Source organism: Loxodonta africana, chromosome 20 (genome assembly GCF_030014295.1).
Source record: "Loxodonta africana isolate mLoxAfr1 chromosome 20, mLoxAfr1.hap2, whole genome shotgun sequence".
NCBI lineage: Eukaryota > Metazoa > Chordata > Mammalia > Proboscidea > Elephantidae > Loxodonta > Loxodonta africana.
Window position 1 is genome coordinate 49,480,903 of NC_087361.1, and position 19,906 is coordinate 49,500,808.

At 40.4% G+C, this 19,906-nt stretch overlaps 1 protein-coding gene across 1 annotated transcript in view; it reads right to left on the reverse strand.

Annotated features, from left to right (window-relative positions):
* ADAMTS5 (ADAM metallopeptidase with thrombospondin type 1 motif 5) overlaps positions 1-19,906 on the reverse strand; it is a 64,133-nt gene that overhangs the window by 40,064 nt on the left and 4,163 nt on the right. The window contains exon 2 of the mRNA XM_003410322.4: positions 6,983-7,115. Coding sequence (XP_003410370.2) covers positions 6,983-7,115 — 133 coding nt within the window. The remainder of the gene's footprint in view (positions 1-6,982; positions 7,116-19,906) is intronic.

A 19,906-nucleotide genomic window follows, 5' to 3' on the forward strand; every position in this document is an offset into this window, starting at 1 on the left:
CTCCTGTTTCAGAACACTAAACATAGAGGAAATGTGGTATAAATGATGTAATTTGGGACTAAAAAACCAAATTTTTTTTTTCACCTTATAACTAGCTGTGTCCATGTCCTTTGGAATCAAATTCAGGATTATATCCTTCAACATAAGAAGAATTGATGCCTTTAAATTATGGTGTTGGTGAAGAACATTGAATATACCATGAACTGCCAAAGGAATGAAAAAATCTATCTTGGAAGAAGTTCAGCCCAGACGCTCCTTAGAAGCAAGGATGGTAAGGCTTCGTCTCATGTACTTTAGACATGTTTTCAGGAGGAAACAGTCCCTAGAGAAGGACATCATGCTTGGTAAAGTAGAGGGTCAGCTAAAAAGAGGAAGACTGTCAATGAGATGGATTGACACAGTGGCTGCAACAATGGGCTCAAGTATAACAACAATTCCGAGGATGGCGCAGGACCGGGCAGTGTTTCATTCTGTTGTACGTAGGGTTGCTACCTAACGACAACATCCTTCAAAATGAAAATTGTCTACCGCATCATCATATGACAGTAGCCAAAATCTGGGACTCTGGAGTCAAATCAACTGGATTCAAATCTCACCCTAGCAGTATGTGACTCGTTGGCCTTGAACAGGTTTCTCATCTTCTCTGTGTGCCCACTTCCTCCTCTCTGGAAAAAACCATTTACCATCGAGTCGACTCTGGCTCATGGTGACCCCATGTGTGTCAGGGTAAAACTGTGCTCCACAGGGTTTTCAATGGCTGATTTTTGGAAGTAGATTGCTGGACCTTTCTTGGAAGGTGCCTTTCCGTGGACTCAAATCTCCAATCTGTCGATTAGCAGTTGGCCACGTTAACAGTTTGCACTACCCAAGGGCTCTTTCCTCTTTCGGGTGACCCATTAATCATACTCACCTGATGGCATTTTGTGAGGATTACCAAAAACAAGACCCACTGCCCTCGAGTCGATTCTGACTCATATCTACCCCATAGGGTTTCCAAGGTTGCAAATCTTCACAGAAGCACATTGCCACATCTTTCTCCCACAGAGCTGCTGGTGGCTTCAAACTGCCAACCTTTAGGTTAGCAGTCTATCACTTTATCCACTGTGCCACCAGGGTTCCTTGTGAGGATTAAATGAGATAAAAGATATAAATGCTTAAAATATGAGCTTGACATATATCACACTGCTCAATAACCATTAGCTAACCTTACTGTTTTTACTAAGATCCTGGGTTCGTTGTGCATTAACTTAAAGGTATTTTAGCCTTCAGTGTTTTTGAATAAACCACTAGATACTAGGCACCCTTGATTTGGGAGGGAAGGGGAAAGTTTTTTTTTTACCATAACGGGGAAAAAAATTGTGTAGTATATTTACTTTTTATGCCAACTTCAACTTGCTGTGTCTTTATAGTATCTGTGGCAGACAATCCATAGGCCTCCCCTACAGAAACACTAACTGGAATTTGATTAAAAAAAAAAAAAAAGAAGATAAAAACTAAATCTATCAGTGGTACTGGGCATATAGTAATGACCTATTCTCACCTTTCATCTGGGGGCCAAGAAAGACATCTTGTGGCCGTGTGGCTTTGTTCCAAACTGGATAGAGAAAAACGCTCAGTTCGTGTTGATTAAAGCAATGGTTTGGGCGGGGAGGGGGGGTGTTGAATCCTAGCTTCCGTCTCACTTCACGTCTCACAGCTAGTCCTGACATCTGATTCTGTGCGCTTGGCTTTGGTTTAGGGTGTTTCCAGGGCCTCTGCAGCTTTTCAAAACAAGGTCTTATTTAATCTAATCATCTGTGGGAGCCCAGTCACACACAGATCAGCACAACCAGAGGACACCCTCTAACCAGAGCAAACACAGGCAGCACTGCTGTTGTGTCTCACCCGCTTCCTAAGTCTTCAGCTGAATATTTGACTTTTTTTTTTTTTCCAAATCTGACTTTAGCCAAGGAAGCATTTTAGAGTCTGCCCTAATGGAGAGATTCACTTAGTACATCTTACAATTAACTACGGCAAAGGGAAGGTTGGGCATGTGTACAAATTACAGACTCCATCAGTCTAAATAAAATCAGATTTTCCCCCTAGCATATCAGTAGCTGGCCCTAACATCAATAAGATGATTAATTTCAAGAACCATGTTCACGGCAGGTGAAATCTTTATCGTTAGGAGTCAATAATAAAAATCTGACAAGTTAAAAATATGAGCTAAAATGCTCACTCACATTAATTGGAATGCTGTCTGCAGTTCACATCTGGATTGTAAATGGCTGTAATCAGATTCCCGCCTCCACTGAAGGAGCTGGGAGGGGAGTGGAAGGTGCGCCTGACAGTTTAAAGCATCCAAATAATTTAGTCAGTGCTTACAGGCACATAACACAGCGAGGAGGAAGGTAACCCATTTACTCTCTGCTGCAGTGGGCTTTGGGCTGGGCAGAGCCTATATGAACTCAAGCTCTGTTTGTCAGAAGCCTGGATTGGCAACAGCGAACTATGTATCTTCAGAATCGAGCTCTTACTAGCAGGAAAAGAGAAGTGTTCCAGTCAGCTGTAGTACTTAAAAAAAAAGGAAAGAGTATGTTTTCAGAATTGTTTATTTAACCCATATAATTCTGACTGTAGGTAATTTTAACTACATGGATAGAAAAGGTTCAAGTTAGGGATTTCATACATGGCCGTCTCCTTATCGCATGTGTTAATTCTCGGTGCAGGCTGGGAGTTGGTAAAAGAACAAAGAATATCGTGATTCAACTCCTTCATAAATAAAATGTACCTAAGTTTATATTTTAAAACCCAAACTCACTGCCGACGACTCTTGGAATCGATTCCACGGCAGTGAGTTTGGTTTTTTTAAGTTTATATTTCAAACTACCACGTATAGAAAGAGGAAGCTCTGAGTCGTACAAACAGTTATCATTTTCGGTTGCTAAGCAAAAGGTTGGCAGTTCGAGGCCACCCAGAAGCATCTCAGAAGGAAGCCTGGGCCATCTACTTCTGAAAGATCTGCCATTGAAAACCCTAAGAATCATAGTTTTACTCTGACACATGTGAGGTCACTCACCATGAGTTAGAATCAACTAGAAGGCAACTGGTTGGTTATAGAAAGAAAGTGGTAGGGCACTCCCAAGACAACCTGTAAGCTAATTCAGGAAAGTGTTACTCTTGATCCAATGTGTCCTTCCTCTGCTTGTAAAAAAAAAAAAAAATAGAAGATACAAAATAGAAAAACTATGGAAGCAGCCTGATAATTTTCTCCACTGCTGATGTTCTGAGTCAGTAACATATTTACACATCCTGCTTGCATGAAGTAAACTGTATATTTTGGAATGAGGCTCAGGCAGACTCAAAGCTCTCTGGCAAAAATGAGGTTCAAGACGTCATTTCGTCACCATATATATATAGCCTGTATACACCATCTCCAAACCAGGAAAGTGGCAAATGTCTAGCGAAATGGAAGTGGGGCAATTATGTTAGAAGAATGGAGGAAAATTAGAATACAGAGCATGATCAGCCCAGGCTGATGACTTCATGCAACAATTCAAAAATACAGCCCTGGAAACAGACCAGTGTACTGCATCACCCAAGACCATACTGGCTGCAGTGGCAAGACTCTGTAATGATAAATAGCTGATTGGGAAATATTTTGTAAGGGTGTTTTCTCTAAATTCCACCAGGCTCACACTTCATAACACATGTTCATAACTCGAAAAAGAAATATTAAAAAATAATAAAGAAATTAGAAAAGGAATGAAGCAAATGAAATTCAGGTTCTTTTATGAAAGCAGAATTAAATCCATACCCCTCTACTTACAGATCTTGTATTTCTCAGACTAGGCCAATGTGATATACACTGGGAAATTAAAGTAGGCAAGGTTTGCTTGGAGGATGAATTCTAGAGAATTCCAAAGAAGTAAACAGAGATGATCCAAACATGAAATTAAAGGGAACACAAGGGCGTAGTCATATATCAAAGATTCAGGCTTGATTTTGTGTATCCTACATTGCTCTCTTGCATAAATATGTTCACTCTTACTCTACCATTAAGAAAAGTTCTGAATGTTTTCTCTTTCATATATGTGTGTGTGTGTGTATGTGTACATACATGGGTGTGTATGTGTATATATATGTACATGAGTATATATACCTGTGTGTGCGTGTGTGTTTGCTAATTGCTGTCGAGTTGACTCATACTCATGGTGATCCCAGGCATGCAGAGTAGAACTGTTCCACAGGGTTTTCAAGGTTGCGGCGACCTTTAGGAGGCAGATGGCCAGGACTGTCTTCCAAGGTGCCTCTGGGTGAGTTTGAACCACCAACCTTTTGGTTAGCAGTCCAGCACTTAACCATTTGTACCACCCAGATGTGTGTGCACATATGTGTGTGTATATATACACATGGAGCCTTGGTGGCGCAGTGGTTAAGAGCTATGGCTGTTAACCAAAAGGTTGGCAGTTCAAATGCATCAGCCGTTCCTTGGAAACTCTATAGGGCTGTTTTACTCTGTGCATGAGTCAGAATCGACTCGACAGCCATTGTTTTTATTTTTTTGGTTTATAACACACACACACACACACACACACACACACATATAGTTGTTGTTAGCTGCCATCAAGTCATCTCTGACCCATGGGGATCCCACATAAAACATCGTTCCTCCTCCCAGTCTCAGCCATTGGCCCCTGCTTTCCCAGGGGTTTAGAACTTCTCTCATGGACTTCTCTCACTCTGAATAATGGTGATTAATTACTGTTGTGCTTTTAAAATCTCCTCTGTTTAATTATAAACCTCTCAAGTGCTTGGACTAATTTCTCTTAGCTTCCACTACAGAATTGGATTGGTGCCTCAGGCAGTTTTCGCGTTTCTTTCCTTCTCTTATTGTTAGCTGCTGTCATGTCAGTGTCCGACTCACAGCAACAGAACGAAACACCGCCCAGCCCTGCGCCATCCTCACAGTTGTTGCTGTCCTTGAGTCCACTGTTGCAACCACTGCATCAGTCCATCTCATTGAAGGTCTTCCTCTTTTTTGCTGACCCTCTACTATACCAAGCATGATGTCCTTCTCCAGGGACTGGTCCCTCCTGATAACATGACCTATTTATTCATGTAATAAATGTTGATTAAGGATCTATATTAGGAGTCTCTGGTGGTACAAATGGTTGGCTACTAACTCAAAGGTTGGCATTTCAAATCCACCCAGAGGCACCTCAGAAGAAAAGCCTGGTGATCTACTTTTGAAAGACCAACCATTGAAAACCCTACAGAGCCTATTTCTATTCTGAAACACAAAGGGTTTCCATAACTCAGAATCAACTTCATGGCAACTGGTTGGTTGGGTAAAGACCTGTATTAGACTGAATTTTATCAGTTGAATAGACACTAGCAAGAGACAAGTGAGGACATAACCTCCTTGAAAGGCACACTATCACATCCGTTCATAGCATTTTGGAGTTTTAAAAACATTTGCAAACACACCACATTTTCTAAAGCAGCACATAAGAGCCATGCTTCATTATTTGTCCATCTTGTAGGGGAAGAATCAGAGGGGCAAGTGTCTAAAGCATTTGCCTGAGATAAAATGGAAACCCAGAGGTGGAGCTGGGGCTCCATCTCACATCTTTGGCTCCTAAAGCCAAAGGCCCCAATTAATAAAACACTGAACTGAATTATTATCAGTGACTTTGCTGGACAGTCATTTACGATAAGGTTTTACGTTTGTGTTTGTTTTGCTTAGGAGGTAAGAAGACTGTCAGTTTGGAAAATTAAGGGGATGAGTAAAGCCTAAGAATGGAAATTTTACTACTGATTCCTATGTTGCTGCTGCCATATGGTGACTCAGGCTATTACACCTTTGATTAGAAGTTATTTTAACTCCCCGAAGAAAACACTGGCAGTTAGAAATCGACACCTTGTGAAAATGTTCTCTGCCTACTAGGAATGTCAGAAAGAGGTCTTAATTTCCATTTTAAAATTATGGTTTTAGCTATAAAAAAAAAAAAATGAACCTGTATAATAAAAATACAGCAAAAAATAAATTATCAAATCATACTTTTCCTCAAAAAGGATTATGCTAAAAGTAATACTTATATTAAAAATGTAAATAACTATTTCATAAAAAATGAAACATAAGTGTACATGGATATAAAAAACATTAGTATCTATACCCTACCTGATTTGATCCATATAATAACTCCCTGAAATAGGCACTATTACATTTTAAATACGAAAACCAAAGCTTAGAGAGTTTAAATAATTAGACCAACGTGACACAGGTAAAGGGTATTTGAGCATAAATTGAGCCCAGATGTGTCTAATTCTAACATTTAATCCTAAATACTAAGCCAGGTTTCTCAAACACTATACCTAGTAGCCTAGGACATATTCCTAATTACAGGGTACTTTCCTCTCTTAACTCAGTTCTAAATTTACCGTTTTAAATTGCGATGTTTCTTGTAACAGGCAAATTGGGAAAGCGACATTTTAAACAGACCTTATTGAGCGTTGGGCTTGCTTTTGTTTACTTTGTTATTAAGAAACAAGATAGAACGGTTTACAGGAAACCGTTGATGTCCTTTGACCAGAACCTACTATTAACACTCTCTCAGTGGAGTAAAACATGGTATATTTCTGTGCAAACTGATTAGCTTGGCATGAGTCAATACCATCTTGAGTAATTTCGAAAAGGGACGCCTCTGCCTTCCATAGTCAACAGTGACAAATTTCGTCTAAGGGCCATTTAGGGATGCTTTTAAAGACAGTAGCGGTAGTGGGGTTCTCTTAAACTCTTGAATGACTGTCAGAAAGGAAACATGGACCGGGTGCCTGACTCTGCCTTCTCTCTCCATTATTCGTGCAAATATAAACACATTTAATCCCCAACGGTACATCTGCACCAGGAGAAATCTGGAATTAATTGCCAAGTGTTTTGGTTCCTGCGGCAGCTGTTACACGTGTTTGATTTGGCGAGGGAAGAGAAGAGGCTGCATACCAATTTCGTGCGCCACGGTGAAAGCTGCGTGTAGACCATCATCTTCAATCACAGCACAGCTGCGCTCTGGAGAACAGATGGTCCCAACGTCTGCCATTCCCAGGGTGTCACATGAATGATGTCCACATAAATCCTGCCCGGGAGGAGGAAAGAAATCATTAAAATCAATTTACATCCAGAAGGAGCCACCAAGTACAGCCACTTCCTCACCCCAAAGGGCAAGACCAGGATATGTTGATGGTATCACCTGCTCATGTCTGGAAATGGTCCAAAGACAGACTCAAGGCCCCAACTTCTGCAAGCAACTCTGGGACCCAGCAGCACAGACGGATGATGGGACTAGATTACATTGAGAAAAGGACGCCCTAGAATTGTGGCTTGCACATTATGACAGCAGCGGCTGCCTTAAGAAAGCTCCAATGGATACATGCAGACAAATTTGTCATGGATCACTTTTGCATATGATCCTGCTTAGGAGAACCCGGATGTTCTGACCTAAATTCATGCTACATTTATCAGAAGCCAGGCCTAATAAATTATTTTCCATCACAGGGGCAAACAGCAACCGCATATTTGTAGCAGAATACAAATTTATCGGTTATTTGGATTGGAGACGAAACGTTAATGCACAAACATAATTCCTTGAAAGGGCAACTGTCAATTTCCATACTAAGTTGTAATTTCACAAGACTCTTTTAAGAAAACCTGCATAAATTGTATCTTCGGAAATTTATGCACTCATACTCATATCATGTATTCTAGTGTTTCTCAACCCGATCTTTGTGATATTTCGAAATCTCATGAAATATATGCAATATATTGTTTGTATGTTAAGTATACGCATGTTTGCGGTAAGAAGTTTCATAGCTTTTAAGAGATTCTCAAAAGGGAACATAATCCCTCTCCACAGATGGTTAAAAATGATTGACATAGATGAAAGGGACACCAGTGTGACTTTTAAGATATGAAGAAAAAAGAGAAAATAAAAGCCAATATTGACCTGATGGAGTTATAAATAATATACTTTAAATGCTATTTGAGCATTAATGGGCATTAAAATTTATTGTTTGACTACAGTTATAATTAACACTGACTATATCTTCACTACCCATATAGATGTCAATTTGTTGTACTGTGGTGGCTTGCATGTTGCTATGGTGCTGAAAACTATGCCACTGGTATGTCAGATACTAGCAGGGTCACCCATGGTGGGCAGGTTTCAGCAGCTTTTCCAGACTAACACAAACTAGGAAGAAAGGCCTGTCAATCTACTTCCAGAAATTAGCCAATGAAACCCTTATGGATCACAACAGAACACTGTCCGATACAGTGCTGAAAGATAAGACCCCTAGGTTGGAAGGCACTCAAAATACACAGTGACCATGACAATGGACTCTAGCACACCAATGATCATCAAGATAGTGTAGAACCAGGCAAGGTTTTGTTCTGTTGTACATGGGTCACCATGAGGTGAGCTGACTCAATGGCCACTAACAACCAAAATACTTATATTCTAAAAAGCAAGATAATAGTTCTAGTAAGCAGGGAGGAATTTTTTAAAAATATCAATTACTTCTCTTGGGGCTATCATTTTTGTATCCCCAACAACTACCACAATGTCTGGCTTATAGCAAGAACTCAGCAAATACTTGTTTAATTGGGTAGATTATGACACACAGTGAGACACAATGTAATCCTCACGTGCTCACCTTCACGTGCTCACCTTTAACAGGTTGCATGTTCAGCAGGACCTCAATAGACTCCAGGCAACCAGTGTAAGATGCTATTACTTCATAACCAATGCCACATACATACTCGATGCTAACATGCTTTTCTAGCCCTTCCCTATTTTGCTGCATAGAAATCCAACCCAGGTGAAGAATATTTAGAAGATATACTCTACACTCTTTGGTGCATTTTCAGGTCTTTATTGTGTTCTGTGTATCACAAGTTACCAAAAAAAAAAAAAAAAAAAACAAGCCCACTGCCGTCGAGTCGGTTCTGACTCATAGCAACCCTATAGGACAGAGTAGAACGGCCCCATAGAGTTTCCAAGGAGTGCGTGGTGGATTTGAACTGCCAACCTCTTGGTTAGCAGCTGTAGCACTTAACCACTACACCAGCTGTGATGAATTACAGTGTGGCTGTAGCATCAGAAAGTCGAAATCTTAGCCAAGTAGCCTCAGTGAATCAAGTCACTACCAATGACAGCCTCCCAAAGCTTCCTGTATCTCCTCATATGTCATTCCATGGGATCCCAAATTACAGCTATTAAGAACAAATTGGTAGTTTTCAAAATTGAAATTGGAACATGTTTTTGCATAATAATCATTCTTTGAGATAATAATATAGCATAATACATTTTTTAAAAAATCCCATTTCTTACCCAATCATTTTAGTAGTTTTAAGACCAAGGACCCAGGGCATGGTTTAAATGAGTTGCTAGAGACTATAAAGTAATTTCTGCACACATACATGTTTTTAAGCCAAAATTTATGCTGATCTTCACAATTTGGATCTCATCATTTTGAAGAATAAAATCCAAGAATTAAGTGTTATGCATTGAATGTGTCCCCACCAAAAAAGATATATTGAAGTCCTAACCCCCAGGACCTGTGACCATGAACTTGTATGGAAATACAGTCTTTGAAGATGTTATCAGTCATGTTAACATGAGCTTATACTGGAGTAAGGTGGGTCATGATGCTGTGTGACTGCTGACTTCATAACAGAGGAGAAGATGGACAAAGACAAGGAGACAAAGGAATGACACCATCTGACGCTGCAGCTGCAAGGAGCATCTACAGCGACCAGGAGCTAGGAGAGAAGAGTTTGTCTCTCAGAAGGACTCAACACGGCTGATACCCTGATTTGGACTTCTATCCTCCAAACCGTGAGAAAATAAATTTCTGTTGTTTAAAGCCACTCTCTTTGTGATATTTCATTATAGAAGCCCTAGAAATGAAAACATTAAGCTTGTCCTTCTTACTCCTTATTTCACTGATAAGCTTGTATGAAGAGCCACAGCGTAGGGAGATGGCCCTTCTTTCTAAATAGAGTATAAATTAGATTCTTAATATGCCTTTGTTTACTGCTAATCAATTGCTCATTAGAGGCTATCAATCTTCTTGTCATCCTTGGATGGCATTAAATGCTTTTGGCCCTTTGCCATGGAAATGTAAACATGTGACCAAATTACAAACAGAAGCATGTGTTATTTTTTTAACCACATTGATTAGACCCCTTGACTACATAGTCACAATCTATGTATCTCTGTACTATAATTATATAAATTGGTAGCCTTTCCATTTCACCTGTGTAATTTTCAAACCTTGGTAGTCATGTTACAGTTTCATCCTCATGATTTACAATGAACATCTGAGTTTCTTTGTGATCCAATGTTCATCCCAGTGTATTACAACACATCTTCTGTGTCAAATTATTGAGAACACAGCCTATCACAGTAATGTCTGTGTTCTGATGGTGATTCACAACAGTATTTATGGGTGCAAATCTTATTTGGAGTTTATTGTAGTTATTATATTTTAAAATTCAGGTGGTAGAATTCTTTTGGAGATCACTAGTATATAATCTGATTCTGGGTGCAGGAAGATACTGAAGAAATATGAATCTCATACAGTACCCACGTAAGACGTAAGAGAATTAAAACTGCTGATGAAAATTTTCTGCTCGGTCAGCATGGAACTGAACATACATTATGTCTTTGTTGTATTAAAGATAACTCTTTTCATGCAGAATTAGTATCTTATCACCATGGTCTAGACAGCAACGGAGTGGAGGATTTAGCACAAATGTCATGGTCTTGGACGAAAGGCCTGGGATCTACTTAAGAAAAATCAGCATTGAAAACCTGTGGAGCATAGTTCTACTCTGATATACATGGGGTCACCGTGAGTTGGAACCGACTTTATGGCAACTGGTTTAAGTGTCAAGAGAATACGCAGAGAGGTAACTGGTAGTCTTGTGGTGTGTTGTTGGCCAGGAGACACTGGGACACTCTCTGAAAAGTATCGCTAAAACGGTCTCCAAGACCAAAAGAGCTTTGACAGGGCAAGTCTTTGACACTGTGGCCATTCATTGGGTGTGGCCTTTTAAAATTCTATGAATATGGCAAAATCTGAGATTCATCATGGAATTCAGAAGGACTAATGGTACCCAAGGAGCCCTAGGGGCACAGTGGTTAAGTGTTTGGCTGTTAAGCAAAAGGTCTGTGGTTCAAACCCAACAACTGCTCTGTGACAGAAAGACATGGCAGTCTGCTTCCGTAAAGATTACAGCCTTGGGAACCCTACTGGGCAGTCCTACTCTGCCCTACAGGGTTGCTATGAGTCGTAATCGACTCAACGGAAATGGGTTTGTTTTTTTTGGTTTAATAGTATCCAAAAGGAGCCCTGGTGGCACAGTGGTTAAGCTGTTGGCCATCCTCACTTCTAAGGAGAATTCTGGCTGTACTTCTTCCAAGACAGATTTGCTCGTTCTTCTAAACTCTTCTAAAGAATATTCAATATTCTTTCCCAACACCATAGTACAAAGACATCAATAATTCTTTGACCTTCCTAATTTATTGTCCAGCTCACATGCATATGATGTGATTGAAAATGCCATGGTTTGAGACAGGTATACCTTAGTTCTCAAAGTGAGATCTTTGCTTTTTAACACTGTAAAGAGATCTCTTGCAGCTGATTTGCCCAATGCAATGTGTCTTTCGATTTCTTGACTATTCCTTCCATGGGCGCTGTGAATCCAAGTAAAATAAAATCCTTGATACTTTCAATCTTTTCTCCATTTCTCATGATGTTGCTTATTAGTACAGTCGTGAGGACTACTGTATTCTTTTTGTTGAGGTGTAATCCATACTGAAGGCTGTAGTCTTTGATCTTTATCAGTAAGTGCTTCAAGTCCTCTTTGACTTCAGTAAGCAAGGTTGTGTCATGTACATATTGCAAGTTGTCTTCCTCCAATCCTGATGCCCTGTTCTTCTTCATATAGTCCAACTTCTCAGATTATTTGCTCAGCATACAGATTGAGTAAGTATGGTGAAAGCATACAACCCTGACACATACCTTTTCTGATTTTAAACTATGCAGTATCCCCTTGTTCGGTTCGAATGACTGCCTCTTGGTCTGCATACAGGTTCCTCGTGAACACAATTAAGTGTTCTGGAATTCCCATTCTGCGTAATGTTATCCACAATTTGTTATGATTCATACAGACATCATTATCTAGACTAGACATCATTATCTAGGGGGTAAAACAGATATGTCAAGAGCAAGGCAAAGTAGGATGTACTGTTGTGAACAGATTGTCAAGGGAGCACAGAAGAAGGATTGATTAATTGTCTTTGGGGGAATCAATCAAAGGAGAGTCTTGAGGAATGAGTAGAATCTGACAGTTATGGAAGAATTCTAGTAAGACAGACTAGTGAAAACATCAAGGAAAATGTACTGGGGTGAATAGTTCCCTCCAAAATTCATATCCACCTAAAACCTCAAAACATGATCTTATTTGGAAGTAGAGTATTTGCAGATAATATTAGTTAAGGATCTTGAGATGAAGTTATACTGGATTAATCCAATGACTGGTGTTCTTATCAAAAAAAAAAAAAAGGAGGGGGAGATTCAGAGACAGATACACACAGAGGAAAGATGGTGTGTGAAGACAAAGGAGACACTGGAGTGATGCAGCTATAACCAAGGGATGCCGGCAACCATCAGAGTCTGGAAGAGGCAAGGGTAGATTCTTCCATAAAGCCTTCATAGGAAACACGGCTCTGCTAATACCTTGATTTTGGACTTCTAGCCTCCACAATGGTTGTTGTTTTAAGCCATTGGTTTGTGTTAATTTATTACGGCAGTCCTAGGGAACTAATTTAAAAAACAAACCAAACCTGTTGCCATTGAGTCAATTCCGACACACAACATTCCCGTAGGAAATGCTTTGGGAATGACCAGAAGGTTGTTGTGGTTGAGGTACATGTTTTCTTGGGTGGAGGGCTGGAAGGTGAATCTGGAAATATAGGCTAGATCCATTCCAAGATAAGAAATGTCTACTGAGAAATGTGAAGGAAGAAGGAGAGAATGTAGAGATAGAGCAAGTCGAACGTTGAAAGAGGTAGATTCTTGGAAGAGCTATTTTGGAAAATGGGAATAGAAGCTGACTAGAGACCATGAATGGAGGTAGACTGCTTTGTAATTCTAGCTCTATTAGTAAGAAACATTGTTTAAACATTTGCCTGCTTTGGGACAAAGTTTCTTCATCATTAAAATAAGGGGGTTGACCAGGTGATCACTAGGGTTTGCTCCAGTTATTCATGTATTAATATTAACATAAAACACTACAGGTTCCAAGTATTCTCTCTGATTTATAGATGGAGCTCAAGGGCACTATGTCTTCAGAGTCTCAAACCTTGAGACTAGTGGAGCTGAAACTCAAACTAGATCTAAACACTCCAATTCCCAAACTTAGTTCACTGTGGTATTATTAAACAAACACGTAGGTAATTCTCAATATTCATCTTATCTTTGACACTTCAAAACGGAAGAAAGAAGCAGAATTTCCTTAAAGGTCAGATTTCCTTATTTTCGCACGTGCCAACACTCTTTGTGCTCTACGATATTGCCCGTGAACGCAGTCAAATGTCTAGCACAGTTCACACACTGCAGCTTATTGTTAATTTTGTGGGGTGGAAAGATTTAGAGTAAGGAGGATAGAGAACGAGAAAGGTATTTGTAATTGCCTTCTTCTGCAAATGCACTATCAACCCTGAGTTTCTGTTAGTGGTAGTGGAATAATTTGGAAACAGTGGTGACGGTTGTGATGATGAGTGACAATGTCACTGAATTGTACATAAAAAGAATATGAAACTGGCAAATGTTTCATTACACATATTTTTGCCATAATAAGACCAATTTTAAAATGCACTATCGAGCTGTAATTGCTGACTCTTGAACTTCTGATACACCAGGATGAAGGCAGGATATACGGAAATAACCAGAAGGAGGCAAGGGGCTTTGGGAAGCCCCTGTGCAATATCGTCACCACTCTCACCACTGTCTTCTGGTGCCAGATTTAACAATTTCCCTTTTTATAAACCAGAGAACAACAAGAAATATTGAAAGTAATATGAGCAGCAAGTCAGGATTTAAAAAAACTAGAGGAGACACAAAGACACCAAGGTAGGCAGGCAAAAAAGAAGATACATGCTTATTTAGGATTTTTCTTAGGACTTTGCACCCCTCTGATGTCCCTGGTATGTGGATTGCAAGTTTCCAACTAGAAGCCTGAGAATACATGGTAATTAAGTAAACATTTCATGCTTTCATGCTCAGCGGTACACATAGCAACCACGAACTTTTTCAGCCTCTGGGGTTTACTGGGAAGCTGCTGTACCACTGACAGTGTGTGCGGCCACAAGACAGGGGCCTTTATGACTGTTTGAAAGTGAAGAAAGGGTCGTGTGCCTCAAATTACTATTTTTACAGGGACTTGTAGGAGATGCCTGAATTTTTGGTAAGAAAAGTAGAAATTTGGAAAATTTTTATTTGTTATACATATGTACCAATAGACTCCAGTGGGACTCTGAGGTATAATTAGGGTATGTCATATGTACCATTAAACACTTAGGGTAGGCTTGTGGGAGAGGGCAAGAAAGAAAATCCATACTACCTACAAAAAATTCAGATCCACTCAATGATTCAGCATGCTTCCATTCATGAAAACACATGGTTATCAACAAAAAATTCAAAGCAAACCCTGGGTCACCAAAGGGTTAAGTGTGGCCAGTGTTGATTGAGAGAGACCTTTCCTCTACCATGATTCCAAACAGGATTTTGTCTGCTCATCATGAACGTGGCTCTAGGTACTGCAAGATATTGGGGCCTCTGAGATCAAGGGAGGATTTGAAGCAGGGGTTCCTATAAATATCAGGAGGACTAGTTTTTACAAAGTGGGCAAATTAGATAGGACACGGCTACCCTTAAAGGCAAGCCTGATTTTCACTATAGGTGAAAAATACTTTTTTTTAATCAAGTGGAATCGCTTCAAAATAAATAAATAAATAAAATAAAGGAGGAAAAAACAAACCAACTGTACTGTACCTCTTTGAAGGTGACATAGACAAACTGCTAAGCTTCCACCCAAAAGACGCTTCAGGTGGCAAAAGGCTGCTATAAACCTGGCTGAAGCAAAACTTTTTTAGAAAGATAAAACACTTTCTTTTTTTATAATCTGCCCTTGGTTAAGCAAGTTTTTCATTTGCAGTAAATAAAGGATAGAGTGATCTCTTCTCTACTGTGTATTTAATAAAACTTGATGATTCTTATGGACTGAATTGTGTCCACAAAAATATGTGTTGTAAACCCTAACCCCTATACTTGTGGATAAGGAGCCCTGGTGGCACAACGGTTACGTACTCTGCTGCTAACCAAAAAGTTGGCTGTTTGAACCTACCAAGCAGCTCCACGGGAGAAAGATCTGGTTATCTGCTTCTGTAAAGGTGACGAAGGCCCCTAAGAAACCCTATGGGGCAGTAAACTCTGTCACATGGTCACACGAGTCACTATGAGTGGAAATAGACTCGAGGGCACCTAACAACAGCACACACACTTGTGGTTGTAATTTCATTTGGGAATACAGTTTGCTTTGTTATGTTAATGAGACCATATCAGTGTAGGGTGTGTTATAAACCAATCACCTTTGAGATGTAAAAAGAGCAGATTAGCACAGAGAAGGAAGCATAAATGGAGACTGATGTCATGTGGACATCACCAAGTAACTGCAGAAGAGAAGCTGAAAGCCACGAGGATTTTCCTCCAGGCTGAACAGAAAGAGATTTCCCCTAGAGCCAGCACTCTGAATTTGGACATCCAGCCGCCTAAATGGTAAGAAAATAACTTTGTTAAAGCCAGCCACTTGTGTATTTCTGTTACGGCAGCACTAAGAAGCTAAGGCAATGATTTAGAGGCGTGTTAAAAATACAAAATGCACTTGAAAGATACCCTAGAAAATAAGATAATGGTAGTGCTCAATAAGAAACCTGTGACATGGTTAACTGGACTCTCCCCCTTACCTCCACAACTGATCAATCACTGCAAGTCACTGATATCATGTCTCACGTAAGCATTCTCTCTTTCTCATTCCTTCCTGCCCGGACTATCACCTGAGACCTCTAACTAGTTCCTTTGCCTTCTGTGATTTTTCTATTTATATGCTGTGGTCAGTCCCCTTCTGAGAGCACAAATCTTATGAGCTTATTCCTCTTCTCCAAAACTTCAAACTTTTGATGGCTCCTCACAAAGGCAGAAGGCACACTAAGCTTAGCCTAGCATTCAAAACATTGTACTATGCAACCCCAGCCTTCTCGTTGACCTTATGCACCATCCTGTCCCCTGTTCCCTTCGTGTCTCATCAACACTTTGGCCTCCAAATCTTAGCCCAAGTATTCTTTCTACTTGTTGTTGAAAGGTGCTGTTGAGTCAGTTCTGACTCATAACGACCCTGTGTACAACAGAATGACACACTGCCTGGTTCTGCACCATCCTCACAAATGTTATGCTTGAGGCCATTGTTGCAGCCATTGTGTAATCCATCCCACTGAGGGTCTTCCTCTTTTTTGCTAACTCACTACTTTACCAAGCGTGATGTCCGTCTCCAGGAACTGGTCCCTCCTGATAACATGTCCAAAGTAAGTGAGATGAAAACTTGTCATCCTCACTTCTAAAGGAACATTCTGGCTGTACTTCTCCCAATACAGATTTATTCATTCATTTGGCAGTCCATGGTGTATTCAATATTCTTCACCAACACCGTAACTCAAAGGCATCGATTCTTCTTCAGTCTTCCTTGTTATTGTCCAGCTTTTGCATGTGTGTGAGACGACTGAAAATACCATGGCTTGGGTCAGCTGCATCTTAATCTTCAAAGTGGCATCTTTGCTTTTTAACACTTTAAAGCAGGCTTTTGTAGCAGATTTGGCCAATGCAATACATCGTTTGATTTATTCTTTCTCTTCGAAAGGACTGATTTACTCATCTCCACCTGTCTTTACCATTTCTGGACTCTATTCCTGCCTTTCCATTCCTAGCGTCACTGCTTTCGTTCTGATCACCTAGCGTTTCCTCTTGAAGATTACTGAAATCACCTGCAAAGGTTCCCCACGATCCAGTCCAACAATTTAGGCCAGAGGATCAATCCAGAATGTGTGTTTGTCTGGTCACTGCTGTTTTCCCGCTAATGCTCTTGCCAAGGATTCTCACTGCGTATAAATTGTAACATCAACCTCTTAGCATGGCATGGAGTCCCTGGTTGGTGCAAATGGTTAATGCGATTGGCTACTAGCCAAAAAGTCGAACGCTGGAGTCCAGAGGTGCCTTAGGAAAAAGGTCTGGCGATCTACTCCCAAAGTCAGTCATTGAAAACCCTGTGGAGCACAGTTGCACTCTGACACACATGGGGTTGCCATGACTCAGAGCTGACTGGATGGCAACTGGTTTTAGCATGGAATATAATTTCTTCTATAATCTGGTGGTTACTGTCTCCACTTTCATATTGTCTGTCCTATCACGCCCAACTGCATTTTATAGAATCACTGTGCCGCCTGTGGACCACTGAGCATAATAACATACTGTCCCCGCACCGCCTGTCTCCTCCTTATGTGCCTGGCTAACTCCTACTCTTTCTGCAAAGTTAAACTCAGATATTATCAAGGAAGCCACTGGAGACACCATCTAACCCTCCGCCCCATCCAGACACTCCAGAATATGGGTTAGGCAACCATCTTATGCACTTTCACGGTATCTCATGCCCACATGTATCATAAAACTCCTCGTGCTTTTGGCAATTACCTAGTTCCTTGTCTGTTTTCTGGAAGAGATTCTTAGGATGGAAGTTGCTTTTTAAGCCTCTGAATCTCACCCTACATGTTAGGAACATATTGAATGTTTGAACAGATGAGTTATATTTGTAGTTTAGGGAGCACTGGGCAGGACTACCTTTCTCCACCATTTGCCAGCTGTGTTACTCTGAGAATATGATCTCTGATTCCTCTTGCGTGAGTGTTCTTATCTGTCAAATTAAGATGATATTACAGATATAGGTTATTGAAAGGATTAAATTTAAAATGGTTTATGACCGTGGATAGTACAGAAGAAATGTTCAATACAAGCTGGTTGAATCCAAATCGAATCTATCCATTCTTCGAGGACCTTTGCAATAAAACTAGCAATCTTTCTATAAAGATTCATAGGCAGAATCCATTGTTCCCTCTCCTTTCCTCTCGCAGACTTTGTTTAGGTGCTGTTACAGCACTTACCAGAGTTTTCCTAAAATTTGAGTATTAATGCATGAATCTGCTTCCTCTCCCCTGGTGATAAGCCTGGGTGATCAGGGACCAGGTATTTTCCATCTTACTGCCTGCAGCTGCCTAAACATGGAGGAGGTGCTCATAAGCATTTGATGAATGTATTCATTTGGCAATGAAATAGATCCTGCATGTTGTGGTGTATTGGCTCTAAAAACCAAAAACACCAAACCTGCTGCCATGGAGTTGATTCCAACTCACAGTAACCCTATAGGACAGGGTAGAACTGCCCCACAGGGTTTCCAAGGAGTGGTGGATTTGAACTGCTGACCTTTTGGTTAGTAGCTGAGCTCTTAACCACTGCGCCACCAGGGCTCCAAATTATCTCTAATAGACATTTTTTTTTTTTCAAAATTTAATTTTTTCTTTCTTCTCAATAGGTATTTAAAATGCCAACTATGGCCACTTAGTCCTCTACCAGTCTTTCCATTTCTGAGTTATTTAGCCTTTTGTTGGTTAAGATTACAAATTGATTATGTTAATTACTTGACAAGGGTTCATTTTGACTGTATGTAAGATTTGAACTCCAATACGTGATTCAGTCAGTCAGTCCAGTCAGCGAGCAAATAAGAAAAATCATATTCCTCTCCCTGCTCCAGGCTTCCCATCTTCTTCAGCGTCCCCTATTGTCAGAACCTAACAAGGAGCCAGCTGGTAAAGGAGAAATCCGGCCTACTGACTCCCAGCCTTGGCTTCATGAGGTTTTAGCTGAGAAGCAATAGCCTATTAACTGGCCCATAGATAATTAATGAAAGCAAAAGAACCTTTTCTATCGCTTGGTCTATTAGCTGGGATGTTAAATAATTTCCAGTGTGGCCATCAAACAGATAAGGCTTTTGTTTCTAAAGAAGGGTGAGTGATCTACAAAACGAGCTTCAGAGTTTTCCCTTAAATAACCTATTTTAAAATAAAAGAGGAAGCCAGGAACAAGGAAAGGATTCTGGAAAGCAAAGCTCAACCCTGGGGAGGTCAGATGTCTACTGTTTGATGGCACAAGTGGTGTGGATTCCAGCATAAGTGCCATTCCAGAAGGAACATGGCTCCGATGCCAGCAAATCGACTGGCGCTAAGTTTCTCTAGTTAGAATGAGGCCAGCGTGCTGGGTACGGTACTGACAGTGAAGTGTGCTAGTTTGATAGATGAATTACTAGCACTACTCTGCTGACTCCCAGACACACTTCCAAGGTGGCCTCAGCTAGAGTAAACAGGGGTGAAAAACATATCCTCACACATTTGCTGAAAAACAAGTAATTTAGGAGAAGACATCTGGACGCAAAATTTGAACAGTCCTCACAGCCCATCAAAACAGGGATTTGATGGCTTGGCGTCTGGCTGCTAAGCAACGTACTTCTTACATTCAAAACAGAGTTGTAAAAGTCGAATGTTGGTGCCAACTCTGGGTATTTCTCATTGAAAAAGAAATAGCCATGAACATTTTCCTTTAGGCCTTCAGATATCTGATTTCCATGTGTGGCTGAAAGAGCTCAAATCATCACTCCCCGGCCTTCTTGATTTTCACATTCCAAAGTATAAGGTGGAAATGAACT